Raw genomic sequence first — 19,186 nt, forward strand, 5'->3', positions numbered from 1 at the left:
TGTTTTGAATAAGTAGGATATTTTAAATAAGATTATCAACTTCTCTTTTTTTTTTTTCTGCTTTTTTCTTTTTGCCCCATTCTATTATAACATATTAATATTCTTTCATAAAATAGTTAACCATTTATTTATTTTTAATTCATTTTTAATATTGATATTAAATTTAAATTATTTTTTTTCCAGCAAACTTAATTCAAATTGGATTCGGACAAAGTTTTGGAGGAATCCAAGCCTAACCCTCTTAACGTAATACTTTTATAACATTTATAATTTGTATTATCTTATATAATAATATTTATTTTATTTTATTTTTATTTTAAAGAAAATTATCAAACTATAATTGTATCTTATATTTTTTATTTTTTTTAAAAAGATAAACAAATCTATTTTTATAGATTATGAATGAGACAATTTGATTAACCTAATAAATTAAGAGTGCGTTTAGTAGTGATTTTAGGAAGTGTTTTTAGTTTTTTAAACATTTAAAATTTTTTATTTTTTAAAAATAAAAAAATTAGAAATACTTCTTAAAATCACTATCAAATGTACTCTAAATTTAATCTTATCAATTTACAAAAATAAAATTAAAATAAATTTGGAGAAAGTATCCGAGTTAAAATAGTTAAACTTGATTGAATGAATAGAATTGGAGTTAGTTTAATATATGAAGTATCAAATATTTTTTAATTCTTGTACTAACCACAATGATATTGATTATAATGACTATAATTTTATTTCAAGTTAGATTTATATTAACCACAAATATACTGATTATTTCTTAATTTGAATTTTACTTTCATATCCGGCTATCGAAGTTAATGATATTAGGTTTTATATATATATATATATATATTTTTTTTTCAAAAGAAAAAAACCTAGAAATGTGATCCTAAATAATAATAATAATAATAATAATAATAATAATAATAATAATAAAAATTATCATTTTGTGTTCCAGGCTTCGTGTTTAACCCACAAAAGACTTGTTTTTCTGTTGGTTCTTTTGTTCCTGAAACAGGGGTTTTGTATGAAGAGCAGCCAGGGATGTCTTGGTGTTTGAGTTCTTCGACTGGACAAAAAATATCTCTGCTTTCTCACAAACTCTTGAAACTCAGAGCATTCTCTCATCTGGGTTTTTCTGAATACGTAAAAGAACGATTGGGTGGTGATGATGCTAAGAGCAGAGCTTGGAATACTACTCAAACATCTGGTTTGCTTTTCTCGCTTTTTCGTTGCTTTCTTTCTACTCTATCGGGCCCTTTCTCTTTCTAAAATTTTTAATATTTTGGGAACAGGTTCAGATGTGGAGAGCAGCATCTATACAATTCTCACAATTGACCGTTGGGAGTCTCTGAATCACATGGCATATGGGTTGAAGCAACTTAGGCCAGTTCATGGAAGGCTAGCTTTGAAATTTCTCAAGTGGGTCATCAAACAACCTGGTTTGGAACTCAAACACCTCACTCATATGTATTGTCTCACTGCCCATATACTTGTTAAAGCAAGAATGTATGACTCTGCCAAATCAATTTTGAGACATTTATGCCAAATGGGTATTGGCTCAAAATCCATTTTTGGTGCCCTCATGGACACATACCCACTTTGCAATTCAATTCCTTCAGTTTTTGACCTTCTAATTCGGGTTTATTTAAAAGAGTGTATGATTGATTATGCCGTGGAGACATTTGAATTGGTGGGTCTTGTCGGATTTAAGCCTTCGGTATATACTTGTAACATGATCCTAGCTTCAATGGTGAAGGACAAGAGGACAGAATTGGTTTGGTCATTGTTTAGGGAAATGTCGGATAAGGGAATTTGCCCAAATGTTGGTACTTTTAATATACTGATAAATGGTTTATGTGTTGAAGGGAAGCTTAAGAAAGCTGGCAATCTCTTGAAACAGATGGAAGAGAATGGTTTCGTGCCCACCATAGTTACTTATAATACTTTGCTCAATTGGTATTGCAAGAAGGGAAGGCATAAAGCGGCTATTGAGTTGATTGATTATATGATTTGTAAAGGTATTGAAGCTGATGTCTGTACGTATAATGTGTTTATCGATAATTTGTGTACAAACCACAGGAGTGCAAAAGCTTATTTATTGTTGAAAAAGATGAGGAAGGAGATGATATCCCCAAATGAAGTCACATATAATACTCTTATTAATGGGTTTGTTAAAGAGGGAAAGATTGGAGTTGCTGCTCAAGTTTTTAATGAGATGTCAAAGTTTGATCTTTCACCAAACTGTGTTACTTATAATGCTTTGATTGGTGGCCATTGTCATGTGGGTGATTTTGAGGAAGCTCTGAGGCTTTTAGATCATATGGAAGCAGCTGGACTCAGACTTAATGAAGTTACCTATGGGACTCTTTTGAATGGGTTATGCAAACATGAAAAGTTTGAGTTGGCAAAAAGACTTCTGGAGAGGATGAGGGTGAATGATATGGTTGTTGGTCATATTGCTTATACAGTGTTGATTGATGGGCTATGCAAAAATGGGATGCTTGATGAAGCTGTACAGTTGGTGGGTAACATGTACAAGGATGGAGTAAAGCCTGATGTTATCACATATTCATCACTCATAAATGGATTTTGCAGAGTGGGAAACATAAAGAGTGCTAAAGAGATAATTTGTAGGATGTATAGATCTGGGCTTGTACTGAACAAGATCATATACTCAACCTTAATTTACAATTTTTGCCAGCATGGAAATGTTACAGAAGCAATGAAAGTTTATGCTGTCATGAACTGCAATGGCCATGGTGCTGACCATTTCACGTGTAATGTGTTGGTTTCTTCTCTCTGTAGAGATGGAAAGTTAGGGGAGGCAGAAAAATTTCTTTGTCATATGAGTAGGATTGGCCTAGTTCCTAACTCCATCACTTATGACTGTATTATAAATGGCTATGGCAGTATTGGGGATCCTTTAAATGCTTTTTCCTTCTTTGATGACATGATCAAATGTGGTCAGTATCCAAGTTTTTTCACATATGGAAGTCTACTAAAAGGATTATGCAAGGGGGGAAATTTGGTGGAAGCAAAAAAGTTCTTGAATAGACTCCATTACATTCCTGGTGCTGTAGACTCTGTTATGTACAATACATTACTAGCTGAGACATGTAAATCAGGCAATTTGCATGAGGCAGTGGCCCTCTTTGATAAGATGGTCCAGAATAATGTGCTGCCTGATAGCTACACATACTCTAGTCTTTTGTCTGGGTTATGTAGGAAGGGCAAGGCAGTTACTGCAGTTTGTCTATTTGGAACAGCCATGGGAAGGGGAACCTTGTTTCCTAACCATGTTATGTACACATGTTTGGTTGACGGTCTTTCCAAGGCAGGCCATGCAAAGGCTGCTTTCTATTTCTTTGAAGAGATGATGAAGAAAGGTACATGCCCTGATACAGTTGCATTCAATGCAATTATAGACAGTTGCTCAAGAAGAGGTCAAATGATGAAGGCAAATAATTTTTTCTCCACAATGAGGTGGTGGGGTGTGTGTCCTAATCTGGCTACTTATAATATTCTTTTGCATGGGTTTTCAAAAAAACAGGCTTTGTTAAGGTACTTAACATTATACAGTACCATGATGAGGGAGGGTATTTTCCCTGATAAGTTGACATTCCATTCTCTCATTCTTGGACTTTCAAAGTCAGGTATACCGGACCTTGGGGTTAAGCTTTTGGGAAAGATGATAATGGAAGGTACTTTAGCTGATCAGTTTACATTTAATATACTTATCAATAAGTATAGTGAGAGTGGAAAGATAAGAAAGGCCTTTGATCTGTTCAATTTTATGAATACCTTGGGGGTTTTTCCTGATCGAGATACCTACAACCACATTTTTAATGGACTCAATAAAAAATCTGCTTTCCGAGAATCTACTGTGGTTTTACATGAAATGTTGGAAAATGGTGTTATTCCAAAACACGCCCAATATATTACTTTGATTAATGGCATGTGTAGAGTTGGAGATATACAAGGAGCATTCAAACTAAAAGATGAGATGGAAGCACTTGGTTTTGGCTCCCATGAAGTAGCTGAGAGTGCTATGGTTAGAGGGCTTCTGCACTGTGGAAAGACTGAAGATGCAATGCTTGTTTTGGATCATATGCTTAGGATGCGACTTCTTCCCACTATTGCCACATTCACAACTTTAATGCATAGATTCTGTAGAGATGCTAAGATTGCAGAGGCTTTAAAGTTGAAGGGTGTAATGGAGCTTTGTGGTCTGAAGCTTGATGTTGTTGCTTACAATGTTCTCATTATGGGCATGTGTGCTAATGGGGATTCTGCAGCTGCATTTGAGCTATACGAGGAAATGAGACATAGGGATCTTTGTCCGAATATTACCACCTATGCTGTTCTTGTTGATGCCATTTCTGCTGAAAATAATGTTATTCAGGGTGAAAAGCTTTTGACTGATCTACAGGAGCGGGGATTGATATCTTGGGGTGGTAGCACCCAACATTTGGACGAGGAATTGACGGTTGCCATGGGAAAATTAAATTATATAAGGTTCAAAAGAAGAAATAGTGTCAATAACAGGACAAATTAGCTGGGCCACATGATATGGTTTTGGGGATGCAAAATATAGGTTGTTCCTCTGGAAGCCTACTATCTAATGATGCTGAGATGGGCCTTCCAAGTACTTAACAGTTGTGCCCTTGGCTTGGTATGTCTATAACAGCTTGGACATTTTATCGTGTGCTTTCTTTAGTTCCTTCTACCTTTTTTTGGTTGTTGTTGTTGTATTATATTAGACTTTCTGGTGAAACTTGCATTTGGGATCTGGTTTTCTGTGTTAATGTGTGGATATTGTGAGAACCACAAAACTCTGGATTTGATTCCAGGAGTGGATTCTCATCTGTTGTGAGGCAGGACTCATTTCAGCCTTTGTGCTCTGGACTCTTATCATGATATACTAACTAAAATAAAGTTCCAGTATTCCGGGCATTAGTTTTCAGTGTTTCTGACATAAATATGTGCCAAGTACATTCATTTCTTTTGTTCTTAGATGTACTTTTCTCTTCCCTTGTTTTCTTATGTGGTTTTGCACTTTTTTGACATTATTTCAACTATTTCTCTGGCAGGTGCTTCTATCCCACAACAACTGAATGGACTATTACTACAGTTACTCCTTAGTGTAGCATCATGTATGTCAAATATTGTAATTGTTTTTTTAAATTTCTTTGTTATCTGTTTGTTTGCTCAGAAAACCTGGATAAAGAGAAAACAAAAATTTAGGTCGTGTACTATTAATTTAGTTTCTGAAAATTGAGAAACTTTCCTCAACTATGCCAGGCAAGTGAGGCCTGGCTCAAGTGGTAAAGGGATGGGAGGGTTTGTGGGAGGTTCCAAGTTCAAGTCCCCAATGGGAACAAAATATTTACCAATAAAAAAAAAAAATGAATCCCCTTCTGTCATATTCCAAACTGTTTACAAACTGATGGAGCTGAGGAAATGTAAGCAAATTCTTTTCTCCATATATAGGTTCTGACATGTTCCATTGCATCAATTTTTTATTCAAGTGAATCACTTGCCCTTCACATTGAAGAAGCCTAGAGTGAAAAGGGTTTGAAGTGCTTGCCAATTAATATAAGAGCATTTGCATATACAATTGTTTGATTTCTCTACTTCATTTACCTATTCATGGCGTGTCTCTTGCTGTTTGTTTATCTGGGTTAGATGCTAGAGTCTTAACATGACCTTTTGGAATCTAAAATTCCTACAAATAAAATGGCTAGTTTTCCTTTGTTGTCTCAACCTCCTAAATTAGATACTTCATCAATAGTTTTAGGCTTTGATATCCAGATCCTTCAATTTCACTCATTGTTGACAAGATATGATGTGGGTGTTGGTATGGGATCCTGTTGGACGCTCCTCTTTTACTTTGGGTGTGGCTGTTTGATTTTTTCATTGCTATCCTTTTATTCTTTCAACTTTCTTAGTAACAATATCACATTAGAGAAAAAGATGGGTTAGTTGAAAAGTAAATTTTTATAAGAATATTTTGGGTTAAAAGGAAAAAAAGGGATTAGAGGGAAAAATTGGGAGCTTCTAAATAGGATATCTTTACTTCTAATTTATTTTTAATTGATTTTTCTTTTATTAGGCTATATCCTAGCTAGCACCTGTGTTTGTATTTTGCATCGTTTTTAGTCTGGTCCCTGTATCCTAAAATTTGATTTGCAAAGGATCAGACACCCAGATGGACACCTGCATTCGACACTCATACCGGACCTATGTGACATAGGTTTTAGCAGTTCGATTAAGTCCTTATGTAGTTTTTTCTCAATGAATTTTATGTTTGCTGTGATGAATATCAATTAATGCTCATTTCGTGTTTGTGCAGGGAGATTTCCTTCAATGGGTTGATCTTTCTAATGATTTTAATTCATGCTTTGGGAACCACATGATGTTAAGGCAGGATTTGCAGGTTCAGAATGACCTTTTGCAATCTGATCCTCACTTCCAAGATGCTGTTCTTCACATTATTTATGTTATAAGAACAACCATGTATAGCTGCAGTGGCAAGCATTTCTATTATACATATTAGGTATTTGCCTTCTCTTTAAGAATATTTTCATCATGCATTTTGTAGTTTATGCTAGTTGTGTAAGTTTTCAAAATTTTTACTTCTTTTCGTATTTTTTTCCTTGTTCTAGGTCTATAATATATATATTCTCTTTTCTTCTTCTCCCCCATAAAGTTTCAAACTTTCGGTTCTCATGTAAGTGCTGCAGCATCTTTCAATATCTACTGGCTTAATAAGGCTCTTCTTTGTAAATGGTGTTGGCGCTTTGCGGATGAAAGGGGGACTCTTTGAAAACAAGCTATTAGTGGGAAGTGTGGGGTAGAAGAAGGGGGATGGAGCTCTTGTGAAGTGAGAGAGGGGTATGAGGTGGCCTTTGGAAAGCTATAAGGAAATAATGGAATACCTTGGGTAATAGAATTGCTTTTGAAGTGGGTAATGGCAAAAGGGTGAGTTTTTAGAAGGATAAGAGGTGTGGCGACAAGGCCTTGTGTCTTTCTTTCCCCTCTTTTATTTGCTCTTGTGGTTTCAAAAGAGGTGCAGGTGGCGGATGTATGGGACTCTTAAGATCGAGGATGGCAATTGGAATCTGAGTTTCTCTAGGCCTTTTAATGATTAGGAGGTGGATATTGTGGAAAGGTTCTGTTCAAGAATACAAGAGAAGAGGGTGCCCCCTGATTTGGAAGATAAGGTGCTTTGGACAGTGTTAAAGAATGAAAAGTTTTCTGTTAAGTCTCTCTATGATGCTTTGGAGCCAGATGATGCAGTCCCTTTTCTGAGGAGTATCATTTGGAGCCTGTGAGTTCCTTCCAAGGCAGGTTTTTTCGCTTGGAAGCAGCATGGGGAAAGGCCTTAACATTGGATCAGGTGAAAAGGAAGGGATGATCTCTAACGAATGGATGGTTTCTTTGCCATGTCGAAGAAGAGACCATTGACCACATTCTACTTCATTGCGTTAAGGCTAAGGTGCTGTGGCAGTTACTTTTTGCTCTTACCCTTGTTAGTTAGAGAGACTCTTTTTAGTTGGTATTACTCATTTGTGGGGAAGAAATGCAAAAAGGCTTGGAAGGTAGCCCCTTTGTGTATTTTTTGGATAATTTGGAAGGAAAGGAACAGACTTTGCCTTTGATAATGAGGAGCTGTTGGTACAAAGGCTGAAAAATTCCTTTGTTTGTACTTTTTGGTCTTAGACTATGTCATGTATAGATAAAGTGTCTCTTTTTTTATTGGTTGGGCTCTAGATGAGGGTGGGTGGTATTTTTTGTAACCCCTCTTTTTGTAGATTCTACTATTAGGCGATAGCTGTATATTTCCTGTATGCCTCAGGATGCCTATTGGGCATCCTTTCTTCTTATTCAATACGATATTGATTTTACCTATATATAAAAAAAGGGAAATCTTTCAGTCTGTCTACTGGCTTGCACCAATTTGGATATGATTGAGGCTTGTCTGCAAACATTTGCAGCTTTATTCAATCAATCAACTGGAAAGTACTCCCTATGAGATGCTTCTGTGACTTCAAGGTAATTTAGTTCTGCTTCAGGTTGGGTGCAAAAAAGGAATAAGGGCTAGGATTAATTGGATGTGGTGTTCATAGAATGGGTCTGATCCAAGTGCTTATAAGTTGGGTTGCATGCTCCATTTTGTTTTCCATGCAGTGAATTATCAAATGGACCACCAATTACAGAGCAGCAGGCCCAAGGCTAACAAGTTATTCAGTTTCCTAGCATGAATGTTCATGAAGAGATGATCTTGAGCTTTTCAATGAGTTAGCGAGTCAAGTCTCCAATACTTCAAGATTCTCCTTTGACTAATTGTGCTTTGCAGGTGCTTTCAACTCTTTATCCAATGAGCATTCAATTTTATGCTTTTGTAGTTCTCATTCTAGCAAGCAGTGATCAATGAGTTGGTCATATTTTTCTATGGTGAGCCTAAACTCATCAATGAATTGGTGCCACTATTGACCTATGAAGGTGCAGTTCCTGATGAAATTCAAATTCTGTCTGTTACTGTTGGTTGCTTTTTGTCAAGATTGATCTTGTCAGGAATCTGTATTGTCTTTGTAACATCTGATAAGCATATGATATTAATTTTTTTATTAGTAATATTTCAAATTGGTCTGCTGTATTTATTGAGAATCTATTATCTTGTCTCTGTTTTTGTTTTATCATTGTCAAGTTGCACTATGTGTGAAATGTGATGTGTACCATCTCTTCTATCTGACACAGACCGTAGCATTTGCATTTGATCAGCACTGCTGGACACAGAAGCTTTTGAATTACATCATTCTAGTTGCTTCATTGTTCAGAGACTTGGAGGATTTAGATGATGCCATTTCATGCCTGAAAGTAGAAGTTTCTCACTGAAAATGGCTTGAAGCAACCACATGAAACTTCAAATGGTAGTAGGAAAAGTACTCTACTAGTTGCTGATACTTCTAATGAGTTGGATGACATACAGCCTTGTTATTCTGAAGCATTGGCTGCTTAATACCACCAGTTACTGGTGAAAGCTTTGTGCACTGTGCTTGTATTTATATGTTTTTGATAAGATTTCTTTGCATCATCATTCATGTTTTATTATTTAGATTTGGTGGTGGGGTGTATTCACTTGTATTGCCTATCACATGCAGTATCATTCCCGTGATCCTTAGTATTTTCCTGTCTTGGATGCCCATGGCAGGGAACCTGGCCTTGCCTTAAAAAAACATTGGCAAATCTTCTGGGGACATGGCTGTTGAAGAATGTTGTCAGGTGTTGTTGTTTGCGACTTGACAAGACAGCATATCCCGGATATGGTTAAGCAGGCTATTATACACTTAAATGTGCTGGCTGGATGAAACACATGCTCTTGGAATTCCCTGAAAATGGAAGCGTGACTACTTTTAGTCTTCTAAGAAGTTTCCTCTTCCCTGGATAAAACACTGCCACCTGCCATTATTGGGCATTTACTTGATGATCATCAGACATTTCAAACACCATAGACTCGAAGATTATACCGAGTGGAAGTTTGCATGCTGGACATGATTCAACTTGAGCCTACTATCTCTTGACAGATTGTAGTTTTCATGAAAGCTACAGATGCTATTTGTCAGTTGGAATCATTTGGAGGGAGGACCATTGTCATTTTATAAAGGGGAAAAACAGAAAATGGAAATTGAAAAGGGTTCTGGTGCCGATCTTGGATCATCTTCTAATGAATGTGCACAAGTTCCTGAAATAAGATACATGATGGATTAGTATGTGATTGAAAGGCTACAGGAAGATTCCTGCAGAGTCCTCTTAAAAATCTATTGGAATACCTGCTACAAAGGCCACAAATATGGTATGAATTAACTACCGTGACGGTAGATGGACCTCTGCTACTGAGGTCAAAATTGAAACAGAGGTTGATGGAACAAGGTGGACTTGAGCAACCCATCTGAACAATCTGCTGGTCTTGCTTAAGGTAACTTTCACCCTCAAATTATTTAAATGATATGTCTTATTATGTACTTATATGCAGACAAAGTTATATTAAGATGAGATATGGAAATGCAAAAATTCCCAGAATCCAATCAACTTGATACTCCTGGACATGGTGAGACTTATGTTTCGCCTGTCTTTGTTTTTTTAAACAGAAAATAAATAGGTTTGCTGTAAGTGCAGTATTTTATAACTCTTCCCTGAAACTATCATCTATTTTATCCAAGTTTTTATAAGCAGTTTGAATAAACAATACTAGGCAACTGCTATGTTAAGATAGTGTTTTTACAAAAGTTTCTTTAAGATTATGTATTTCTGGAAACAGCGAAAGAAAAGGGTAAGAAACAGTAAAAAGAAGAAAGAAAAAATGGAGGAACAAGATATAAGTTTGATTCTAACAGAATTTTTTCCATCCTTTCTTACTTTTTTCATGTTGAAATAAAAAAGATTTAAGATTATGTAAATTTCTATTTAATTTCATTGTAGCTTTTTCCTGCCTGGTTTATATCACAACTGAACAAGAGTAGCAATTTTTATTTTTTTTCCCATGTTTTTTCCTCTTTTTTTTTTTTTTTTTTTCCTTTGCCCTACTTTCAAAACTCAAATGAAGTCCAAAAGTTTAGGAGTATTTTTGGCCACTAAAAAGTTTTGGATTTTCCTACCCATAAATTCATGTTCTTAGCAGTTTAAAACCTTATAACTAATATTTTATGAGACGACCAAGTGGAATCTTGGCATTGCTTAATGCAGTGGCTAAATTGGAAGTTTCGCTATTGCATGTGCCTAAACATGACATGAAAATATTGTCTCTTAGCCTTCCTTATCAAAATAGTGAAAAATAAACAATATGCCTTGTTATTTGAAGATTCCATTTTTCTTTTTCATATTTTAGTTATTGAAGATCAAAACAGGCGAATACATTATCAGAAAATCTGAGTATAGGTTTGCTCACACCATCATAGAGATATGTTATTAATTTGATATGCATCATTCAAGGCATGTAGAACCTTTATTTTCATTCTCCATGGGTCTTTTTGCGTTGTTATACTTTGAATATTAGTTGAAGAAATATGATGATGAATCAAAATTAGTTTCATTCTCAATCAGTAAAAAAGATGATATATTTAATAGCATGACTTTACTATTTTCAATGGTAAAGAAGAAAATTGGAGTAATGATTTTTTGATTTATATAGTACAAATTTGATTATTTTATTGTTATAGTTCTAACCTTTTGGAGAATAGGAATGTTGGACAGAAAGAGGGACAATAAGAAGGGATAAAATGATGATTTGAATTAAATATGCATTATGGATGAAAGATACACATTTTTATAAACCTAATTACCTCTATGATTTTACATAGAAAAAGAGAATTATTTGAAGGAGAGGAAAAGAAAAAAATCACATGGTAACTTCATCAATTGTGTAAACAAGGAAATTTTTTACCATATTCTTCAAATACACACCTATAATGAGCATAAAAATGTGGTGTAGACATAATGTGTATTATACCATAAAAGTAAAGAAGATTGCACTAAGTGGATTTGGTTTGCAAGCATGAAAGGTCGCCTGGGATCTTTATGTCTTTCTAGGCCTTTAGAGCGATGTTTGTGTATTTGGTTGTGGTTTGTTGTTTCTCTTTTCCTTTTGCTTGCCTTCTGACACTATTTGTTTACTTTGTGTGCCTTTTCGAAGCGCTTTTAATATATTTGCTTACTTTACCTATCAAAACAATTATAAGAGTAAATAAGATAGAAAAGATAAGATTCATTGAAGTGTGGTCAGAAGATTTATTAAATGAGTATTGAAAGCTCTTCTTTTATGGTTACTGATATTTGATGTAGGAATTTCTTAGGATGGACCATATGTATGGTCCAGTCAGATGTACAGTTTAAATTTTTTAGTCAGCAAACTATTACAATTAATGATGGACAAAGCATATAAAATCATAAAAAATTATTGTTCAATATTCATGAATATTAGCTGTACAAGCTTGTATAGACCTACTGTAGTATCATGTGCTCATCAGCTAAGGGACAAGTATCCACCTAGTAATTTGGTTCCTTGAAGACAAGCACATAAATTATACAACAAATTGCAAAAATAATGATTAATATATCAAAGGTGAGGGCTGTGATTGCTTGATCACTCAACTCCATGTTCCTTCCACCTAGACGGTCTACCATGTCTGGAATGGATTCCCAGTTCTGGACATCTTTCTGGTAAGGATCCTCTAACTTCATTTTCATCTTCTCTGCTTTGCGGCTTGCAGCCTCTTGAGCAAGTGTCCAGTCGTAAAACCTGCGTCTCTCTTCATCACACAAAACGTCGTAAACTTCTCTTAGTTTTAAGAACTTGTCAGATGCTGCTTTTAGTGGAAGTGAAGTTGTGTCTGGATGGTACTCTTTCGATAAACGCCGGTAAGCAGCTTTAATCTCTTCCAGATCAGCTTGTGCAGATATTCCTAAGAACCTGATCATTTCCTACTGGGTTTAGTAAAACACCAGATTTTACCAGCTTAAGTGTTCTTCAAAGAGATTAGAAATCAACAGCGAGTACAGAAACTTCTTGAAGAAAAAATGGCTTCAAGAGGTGAGTACAGAACAATCTCTATATGGCCTTTTTAGGGCATATCCTACACAATGACTTTTTTTCCTATTAAATTTTACATGTAGATGAAACCTTCCACCAAAACATTGAGGATGAAATCCAATTCTTAGGAGTGAAAAATTCCAGAATCTGCAACCTTTAGACTAGATGTTTTATCTTCCATCACAAACTAATTGGGGAACCATTTTCAAGAAGAATTATGTAAAGCGACATGTAAACCATATGTGGAGCCATGTTGCTTGGCTCGAGTGATGACAATGATTTGAGCGAAAAACATCAGAACCTTTAATCCATTCACCAAAACTTTGAAAAGCACAAGCAAAAGAACCCATTAAAAGTAGTGATTTGCTTGTCTTTGGACTGGGAAGACAAAAACCACGAGAACATACTAGATATCTCTCTCACTGAGAACATTTCTATTCTCTGGATTTTGGTAAACCAAATGACCTGATTTAAACCTTTGTTTTATACCATTTTTTTTATTTTTATTTTTTTAAAGAATTTGCATATCTTATTGTTCAAGGAAAATAGAAATGCATTTCTCTTGAATAGTAATCATTCCAGTCCTTATAGTTGAGCAGCCACAAGAGGAGGAGCATGAATGTACAGTATACATGTGCAACAGTTACATGCTTGTTTCTCAATGCATCTACATGCCATTTAAACTCTCCAGAGTTAATCCTGTGGTCATAGCATTAGCTACAATCTCCTTCTATTTATGGTTGTCACTGATACTTTACTCATCACTAGGCTCCATATATAATGTATGAGGGTTCTTTTGAAACTTCTAATTCAATCTTTGATGAAGAAATAGTGGTCTTGCTACCCCCTAAACTTATTGATTTCTGTGTTTAGCATTGTTTAGTTTTATTATTTCCATGAAACATTCTATTCTTGTATCTTGCTACCATGATCTGTTTTACAATATGGGTGTGTTTCTTGCCCAAGAAACAAACCTAGGTAGATTGCTAATTTCAGAGCTTGATCCTGAAACATATCTATATCACCAATAGTGATGTTGTTTCTTCATTCTTTACATGGATGATCAACTTCATTTACCATCACTAGATTGATCCTTTATCTCCATGGAAGAAGTTTTGTAACTGATAATAAGATCTAATTACTTGATTCTCATGTACGAGTCACCACAAATTATTCTGTTTTCATATCTTCTACGAGCTTCCCATTGTCATGATATTTAATTAGAATAAATTTAAATTCAGCCTGGAAATAAATGCCACAAGAATTCCATTAAATATCCATTTAGTCCACGATCCTTCAATTTAAGCTATTACTTAAAAGCCACTTGCACCCTATTACCCTTGTTCCTAGTAGACTGTCACCGAATCCATAAACTCCATTTGTATGTTTTGGATTCATTTCTTTCTTAGCTATTTTAAATTCTTTAGCTGATACAATTATTTATTTATTTGATAGATGTAGTTTTGATGACTCTAATCTGTCTTTGAATATCTTTAGTTTATACTAATTTGATCGATTTATTATGATTTACCAACTATTGCCTTCTTAATCTCCTTTCTAAGATTTTCTATAATCGAAATTAACATTGAGAAGAACTTTCTTATTTCACTTGAATTTCTTCATAACCAAAAATGAAGAAATCACTCAAGTTATTCAGAAAAAATCTCTTGCTTTATGTTTCTTCATCTTACCAATGATCAGATTCAAGTATTTTTGACATGAAGGTTGATGAACTCTAATAAACTTATCTAGTATGAAGCTTGAACACAAATCACTTTGGTTATTAAACTCAAGTGCAGAATTTTAAAAATATTCACACTAGTCTTCTATTCAGAAAAATGCTTCAAAGAGATTGGTTGAAAGATGTACAATTACTCTTCTTGCTATACCTTTTTAGGATACCTTTATTGTATAATTGTTCTGTATCCATTCCTGATTCCACTATTCAGATCCTTGATAAAGAGGTTGAAAATTTCAACCTCATTAAGTTTTGTATTTCTAACTCTTGTACCTGCTGTTGTATGTAGATATTTTATTATGTTTGATAGACTTATTTGCATATGAATTTGATAAATTTATAATATTGGAGATTATAAGCTTTATTTTTGGTGGAATCAAACTTGAATCAAGAGATTTTAGAATTGATTGTTGGGTCATTAGAAATGATATTTGGTGTGTGTATGATACAAATTTTGTGGATAACACTTCCATTGTTGTTGCAGAATATGAAGCTTTGTGACAAACTTATTTGGACTATATGGGCTCGAATGAAGGAATTGATGCTATCAATGCCTTGACATGTAGCTTTTGGAACTATCATCAGGTAAGTTGAAGTTATCAAATTTTAGTAGAAATTTAATAAATTAACCGACTGTAGCCTGTCTTGATACATAATCTTATGTGTGAAGATATAGGAAGTCATTGAAGGCTATGTCAATTTGTGTAGTCATAGCTCTGGCCGAGCCAAAGAATTTCTTTACTGAAGAACTTCAAGATTCTGAAAATTGATCCTAGTTGATATATGTCACAGGAAACACTTACTGGTAATGAGAATCAGATGAGTCATCGAGCAAATCAGAAAACTCTTCACCCAACAGGTTCTTCTCCTCCTCTTCTCCATTCAGCTTTGGCTTTGAACTGCTTCCTCCAATCCACCCTTCATCTGGGTTGTCCCAGTGGATTCTCGTGTCAACTCCTGGTGGGGCTCTCTGCCTGGGGTTTTTCGAGTCCTGGGCTGCTGCTAAAACCCAAAAACCACCCTGGCTGCTGCTGCTTCTTCTTCTTCTTCTGCTAGGTGTTACTGATCTGAGTTGGTTTGTGGTATTCTGGGTTTTGAAAGGAGGGAGAATGAAGGTGGGGGTGCAGCTGTGGAAGCCATGGGAGTGAAAGCAAATGGTGTGGTGGTGGGCTTACATGTTGAAAGGAGAGAAGGATACACTACCTCTTGTTTTTGTGGCTGAAATTCAGAGAACAGGAGAGGGATTTGTTTGTTTCCCCATGAAAATTGACGTGCTCATCAAAATTCTGAATATTTTTTTCTTTCAATTTCTTTCTGCAATGAAATAGAAAATTTTCATACCAAAATGGTATTGCTGCCAAGTTCTCAGTATTTTAATTTTGAAATTTTATTTTATTTTATTATTTTTTACTTTATTCTAATGCTAGATGGTGTGAAAAAAATAAGGAATGAAAATAAGTGAAATTTCCACTCCAACCAAACAGCCTTCAAGCTCAATTGTTTTGTATCAAGGAACAGACTATCAAAAAATGGAAAACAATAGAATTAAATTCAATTTCCCTTTATCTTATATTTTGTGATGATTATAATTAATTAAAAATTTATTAGTTTTTATTTATTTTTTTCCATTCTTTCTTTAAAAGAATGAAAAAAGAGAAATTAATTTGGAGAAGCCGGTAAAAAGTTTATGAGTTCAAATGTATTTTATTTTTTATTTTTCATATATTTTTGTTTATTTAATTTTATTGTTTTTCCTTTCACTTTTGGAAATTATTATTATTATTTTTATAAACAAGTCTATTAATTTTTATAAACAATTTGAAACTCAAATTGTGACCAAATTAATTTCAGAAGTTAAGGGATACAAATTAGTCCATAATGACTCTATTATTTATCTTCTACACATAATTATACTTTTATATTTTCTCACTAAAGAAATCAACTTCAAATTAAGGGACACTTTGTATTAAATTTATTATTTAGTTTAATAATTTTAAAAAATAACTTGAAATTAAAAAAAAAAAAAGATCTAATCACTACAAAAATAATAAAGTAAAACTGATACTTTATGAGGCTTGACTTTACCGTTTCTCCCATACACAACCATATTTTATGAATTTTCTTATGAGGTAAATAGATTCTAAATTAAGTAAGACATAAATTAATAATTTAATTTTTTTTATGAATCTTTTAATTTTTAAGAATAATTTGGAATTCAAAACATTAATCCAATTAATTATAGATTAAATCAATATATTATGGAATACAATCTCCATAATTGAGTACTAAATATGTGCATATAATGAAAAGCTTGATTCATATATGTGTTAAAAAGGTTAAACTTTATTTATTTTAAAATTCATTTTAATAAAAATATTACTAAAAATTATTATTTTTAAACTATTATTATTTTTTAAAAATCAATTATTCGAGTCTTATAGCCACTCGATGTGGGATGCATTTTCTATCTTAAGAAAATGAAATAAATTGAAGTGAAGAGTTGGAATTGCACGCAAGACCTCAAGCAATGAAGGTGTGTGTATATATGTAAACTTATATATGAAATTATCAATATTTTAAAATGAAAAATACTTATACATTAAGTGTCATCATTTCTTTTATATCCTTGAATTTATTCAAACAAAATACATTACCGTTTCAAGATTTTATTTGTTTTTAAATTCAACATGTTATTGTAGAACAATTTTACTATAAATTATATCTACATATATCATTTTTTCAACAAAACAATTTTAATTTATATAATATTTATTTTATTTTATTTTATTTGATTTTTTTTTTTCCAATATTTCTATGAGTTTTAATTAATTTCTATCTTATCAATATTTTTTTTTATCAAAATTTAATGAAATCAAATATCTAATGTAGATTAGTGTTGCATGTATATTCACAATATTCATATTTCTTACCAACACATGTGATATTGTTGTTGAATATATGATTCGTTCCCAATTGGTGTCTCAGCTGATTCATGTCCTCTCAATGGTCCTTGACAGTGGTGCCATTTGATTCGTGTCCAGCTGGTGTCCCTTGATTGTGGTCCTCAGAAGGGAGTAATCAACAAAATTTATAACCTATTACACCATGTACTAGGATAGCCTTAGCTAGCATAGCATAGTGGCTCTAAGGTCGTTCACTGGGATGAGTTTTCACTTCACAATTGATATTAATTCAAGAGCTGAATTGGTGCCTTTTCATTTCAAAGTTAGCTTTCAAAGAAAACATAAAGATGTTTAAATGAAAAAGGTTTGGTTTTAAACTAACCAAAAATAGTAACTGATTTTTCTTACAAAGAAAAGTGTTTCTTGGAGTTTAGATCACTAGGCTTAAATTCCTCATACAAAAACGGAGTTCCGGTCACTTGTTTCTTTTCCTCGCATTAGAGAATTAACATATAGTTAATTCTCTAACCGGTGTAGTACAGATGCTTCCCCTTAATGGGTTCAAACACTAAATCCCTCTCACTGATGCAACTTGCAATGGCTCGTGCTTCTCACCTAGCGTTTACCATTCAAGGTGATCTTTAACTTTGGATTACCCGTCAAAAGCTCGCAAGAGATAACTAATGGATGTCTCCTTGGAGTCCAAAAGCTTACCAAGTGTTGACTATTCTAGAAAATCCTACCTCTAAACCACCTCCCAAAGGCTCGCAAGAGATAAATAAGTGCATCTCAATGGATGGAGATCACTTGCCTTATCAAGTGTTGGCCCAGGTGAGTTAAAGGCGTTTTAAGTTAACTAAAAAGATAAAAACCATTAACGGGTCACACTTTCTCTTCATTAAAAACTAAAACAACAAAACTTCCAATTTATGCATGAGGAAACTTACCCGGCTTTCTTCACTCCAAGAGACGAAGAGCCTAGCCTCTCATCCTCTGAGGAAAAATCCTCAGAGTTTGATTGGCTAGAAAGAAAACTAACGAGAAAACAAAAATATGAAGAAGAAACAGAACAAGTGCTCTGTTCGTTGATTTCATATATCTGTCATATATTATCTATATTTACATTGGATCAAAGATATATATAGAGAAGATATTTTCTAAGAAATATCCCAATAATATCTTTGATTGATTACAAGGAGAAAATAGAAATTTACACAAAATATCTTGAGAGAAAAATCTAACTTGGTCGGTGGCAAATATTGGGAAGCTTCAGGAGAACACCGCGGCACTGTGCAAAATCCGGGTAATCTGAAATGTCGGCCGTGGATGCTCTCCGGGTGAACGCTATAGAGGATCCGGACATGCCTATCCGGGGAAGTTGAAACGCCTCTTCTTCCATCCGGATGTGAGATATCCCGCGCCGCAAGCCTATCCGGATCAACTCCATCCGGATTCCCCAGGAGAACATGCGCCTATCCGGACTCCCTCAGGGAGAAGCACACGACACTCGTGAACATCACACCCGGACGATAGCATATCCTATCCGGATATGTTGTCCGGATGGAAAACATTGACTAAAGCGAGCAAGCCTTGTTACTTCATTCCGAAAGCCTGTCACAACCCACGTTCCGCCGCCCTCCAAAGGTGTGTCGGACGCCCTGTCCGGACATCTTTGCCATGGATTTCCAAAGAATTCTCCTCAATCTCGGATTGCTTTGGTGATAAAAAAGCTATCAAAACACCAAAACTTAACACAATTTGATTAGAATTGATTGCAAGGGTCTTTAATATGTTAATTGGGTTAAAAGGTGATAACTACTACTCAAAAGTGTTTAAAAGAGTTTATTACAAGCTATGAAATAGCACTTTTTGAGTAGTAATCAATATATCACAAATTATATTATACATATATTAATTACACTTACAAAATAACTTCAATATGTGCATTCTTGC

General features: G+C 34.2%; 2 protein-coding genes across 11 annotated transcripts; one reads left to right on the forward strand and one right to left on the reverse strand.

Moving 5' to 3' along the window:
- Positions 1–978: 978 nt before the first annotated feature.
- Positions 979–15,701, forward strand: LOC117906675 (pentatricopeptide repeat-containing protein At5g55840). 10 transcript variants are annotated; one of them, XM_034819813.1, is made up of 9 exons: positions 979–1,210; positions 1,296–4,675; positions 5,094–5,156; positions 6,356–6,559; positions 6,669–8,362; positions 8,764–9,040; positions 9,168–9,982; positions 14,815–14,915; positions 15,123–15,701. In XM_034819813.1, exons 1-2 carry the CDS (start codon positions 1,045–1,047, stop codon positions 4,556–4,558), a joined length of 3,429 nt encoding a protein of 1,142 aa, XP_034675704.1. In that variant the 5' UTR covers positions 979–1,044; the 3' UTR covers positions 4,559–4,675; positions 5,094–5,156; positions 6,356–6,559; positions 6,669–8,362; positions 8,764–9,040; positions 9,168–9,982; positions 14,815–14,915; positions 15,123–15,701. The 10 variants fall into 10 exon arrangements, with proteins under 10 accessions (XP_034675704.1, XP_034675703.1, XP_034675698.1 ...); XM_034819812.1 differs by having other exon boundaries at positions 9,218–9,982; XM_034819807.1 differs by having other exon boundaries at positions 6,669–8,058; positions 8,194–8,362; positions 8,764–9,982.
- LOC117905667 (NAD(P)H-quinone oxidoreductase subunit T, chloroplastic) lies at positions 11,940–18,632 on the reverse strand. Its single transcript, XM_034818551.1, has 3 exons — positions 18,476–18,632; positions 15,134–15,500; positions 11,940–12,472 (listed from the first exon to the last, which is right to left on the reverse strand). The coding sequence occupies exons 1-3, from the start codon at positions 18,630–18,632 to the stop codon at positions 12,049–12,051; spliced, it is 948 nt and encodes a 315-aa protein (XP_034674442.1). The 3' UTR covers positions 11,940–12,048.
- Positions 18,633–19,186: the final 554 nt, after the last annotated feature.

The sequence above is a fragment of the Vitis riparia genome, chromosome 18, assembly GCF_004353265.1.
Source record: "Vitis riparia cultivar Riparia Gloire de Montpellier isolate 1030 chromosome 18, EGFV_Vit.rip_1.0, whole genome shotgun sequence".
Lineage (NCBI taxonomy): Eukaryota > Viridiplantae > Streptophyta > Magnoliopsida > Vitales > Vitaceae > Vitis > Vitis riparia.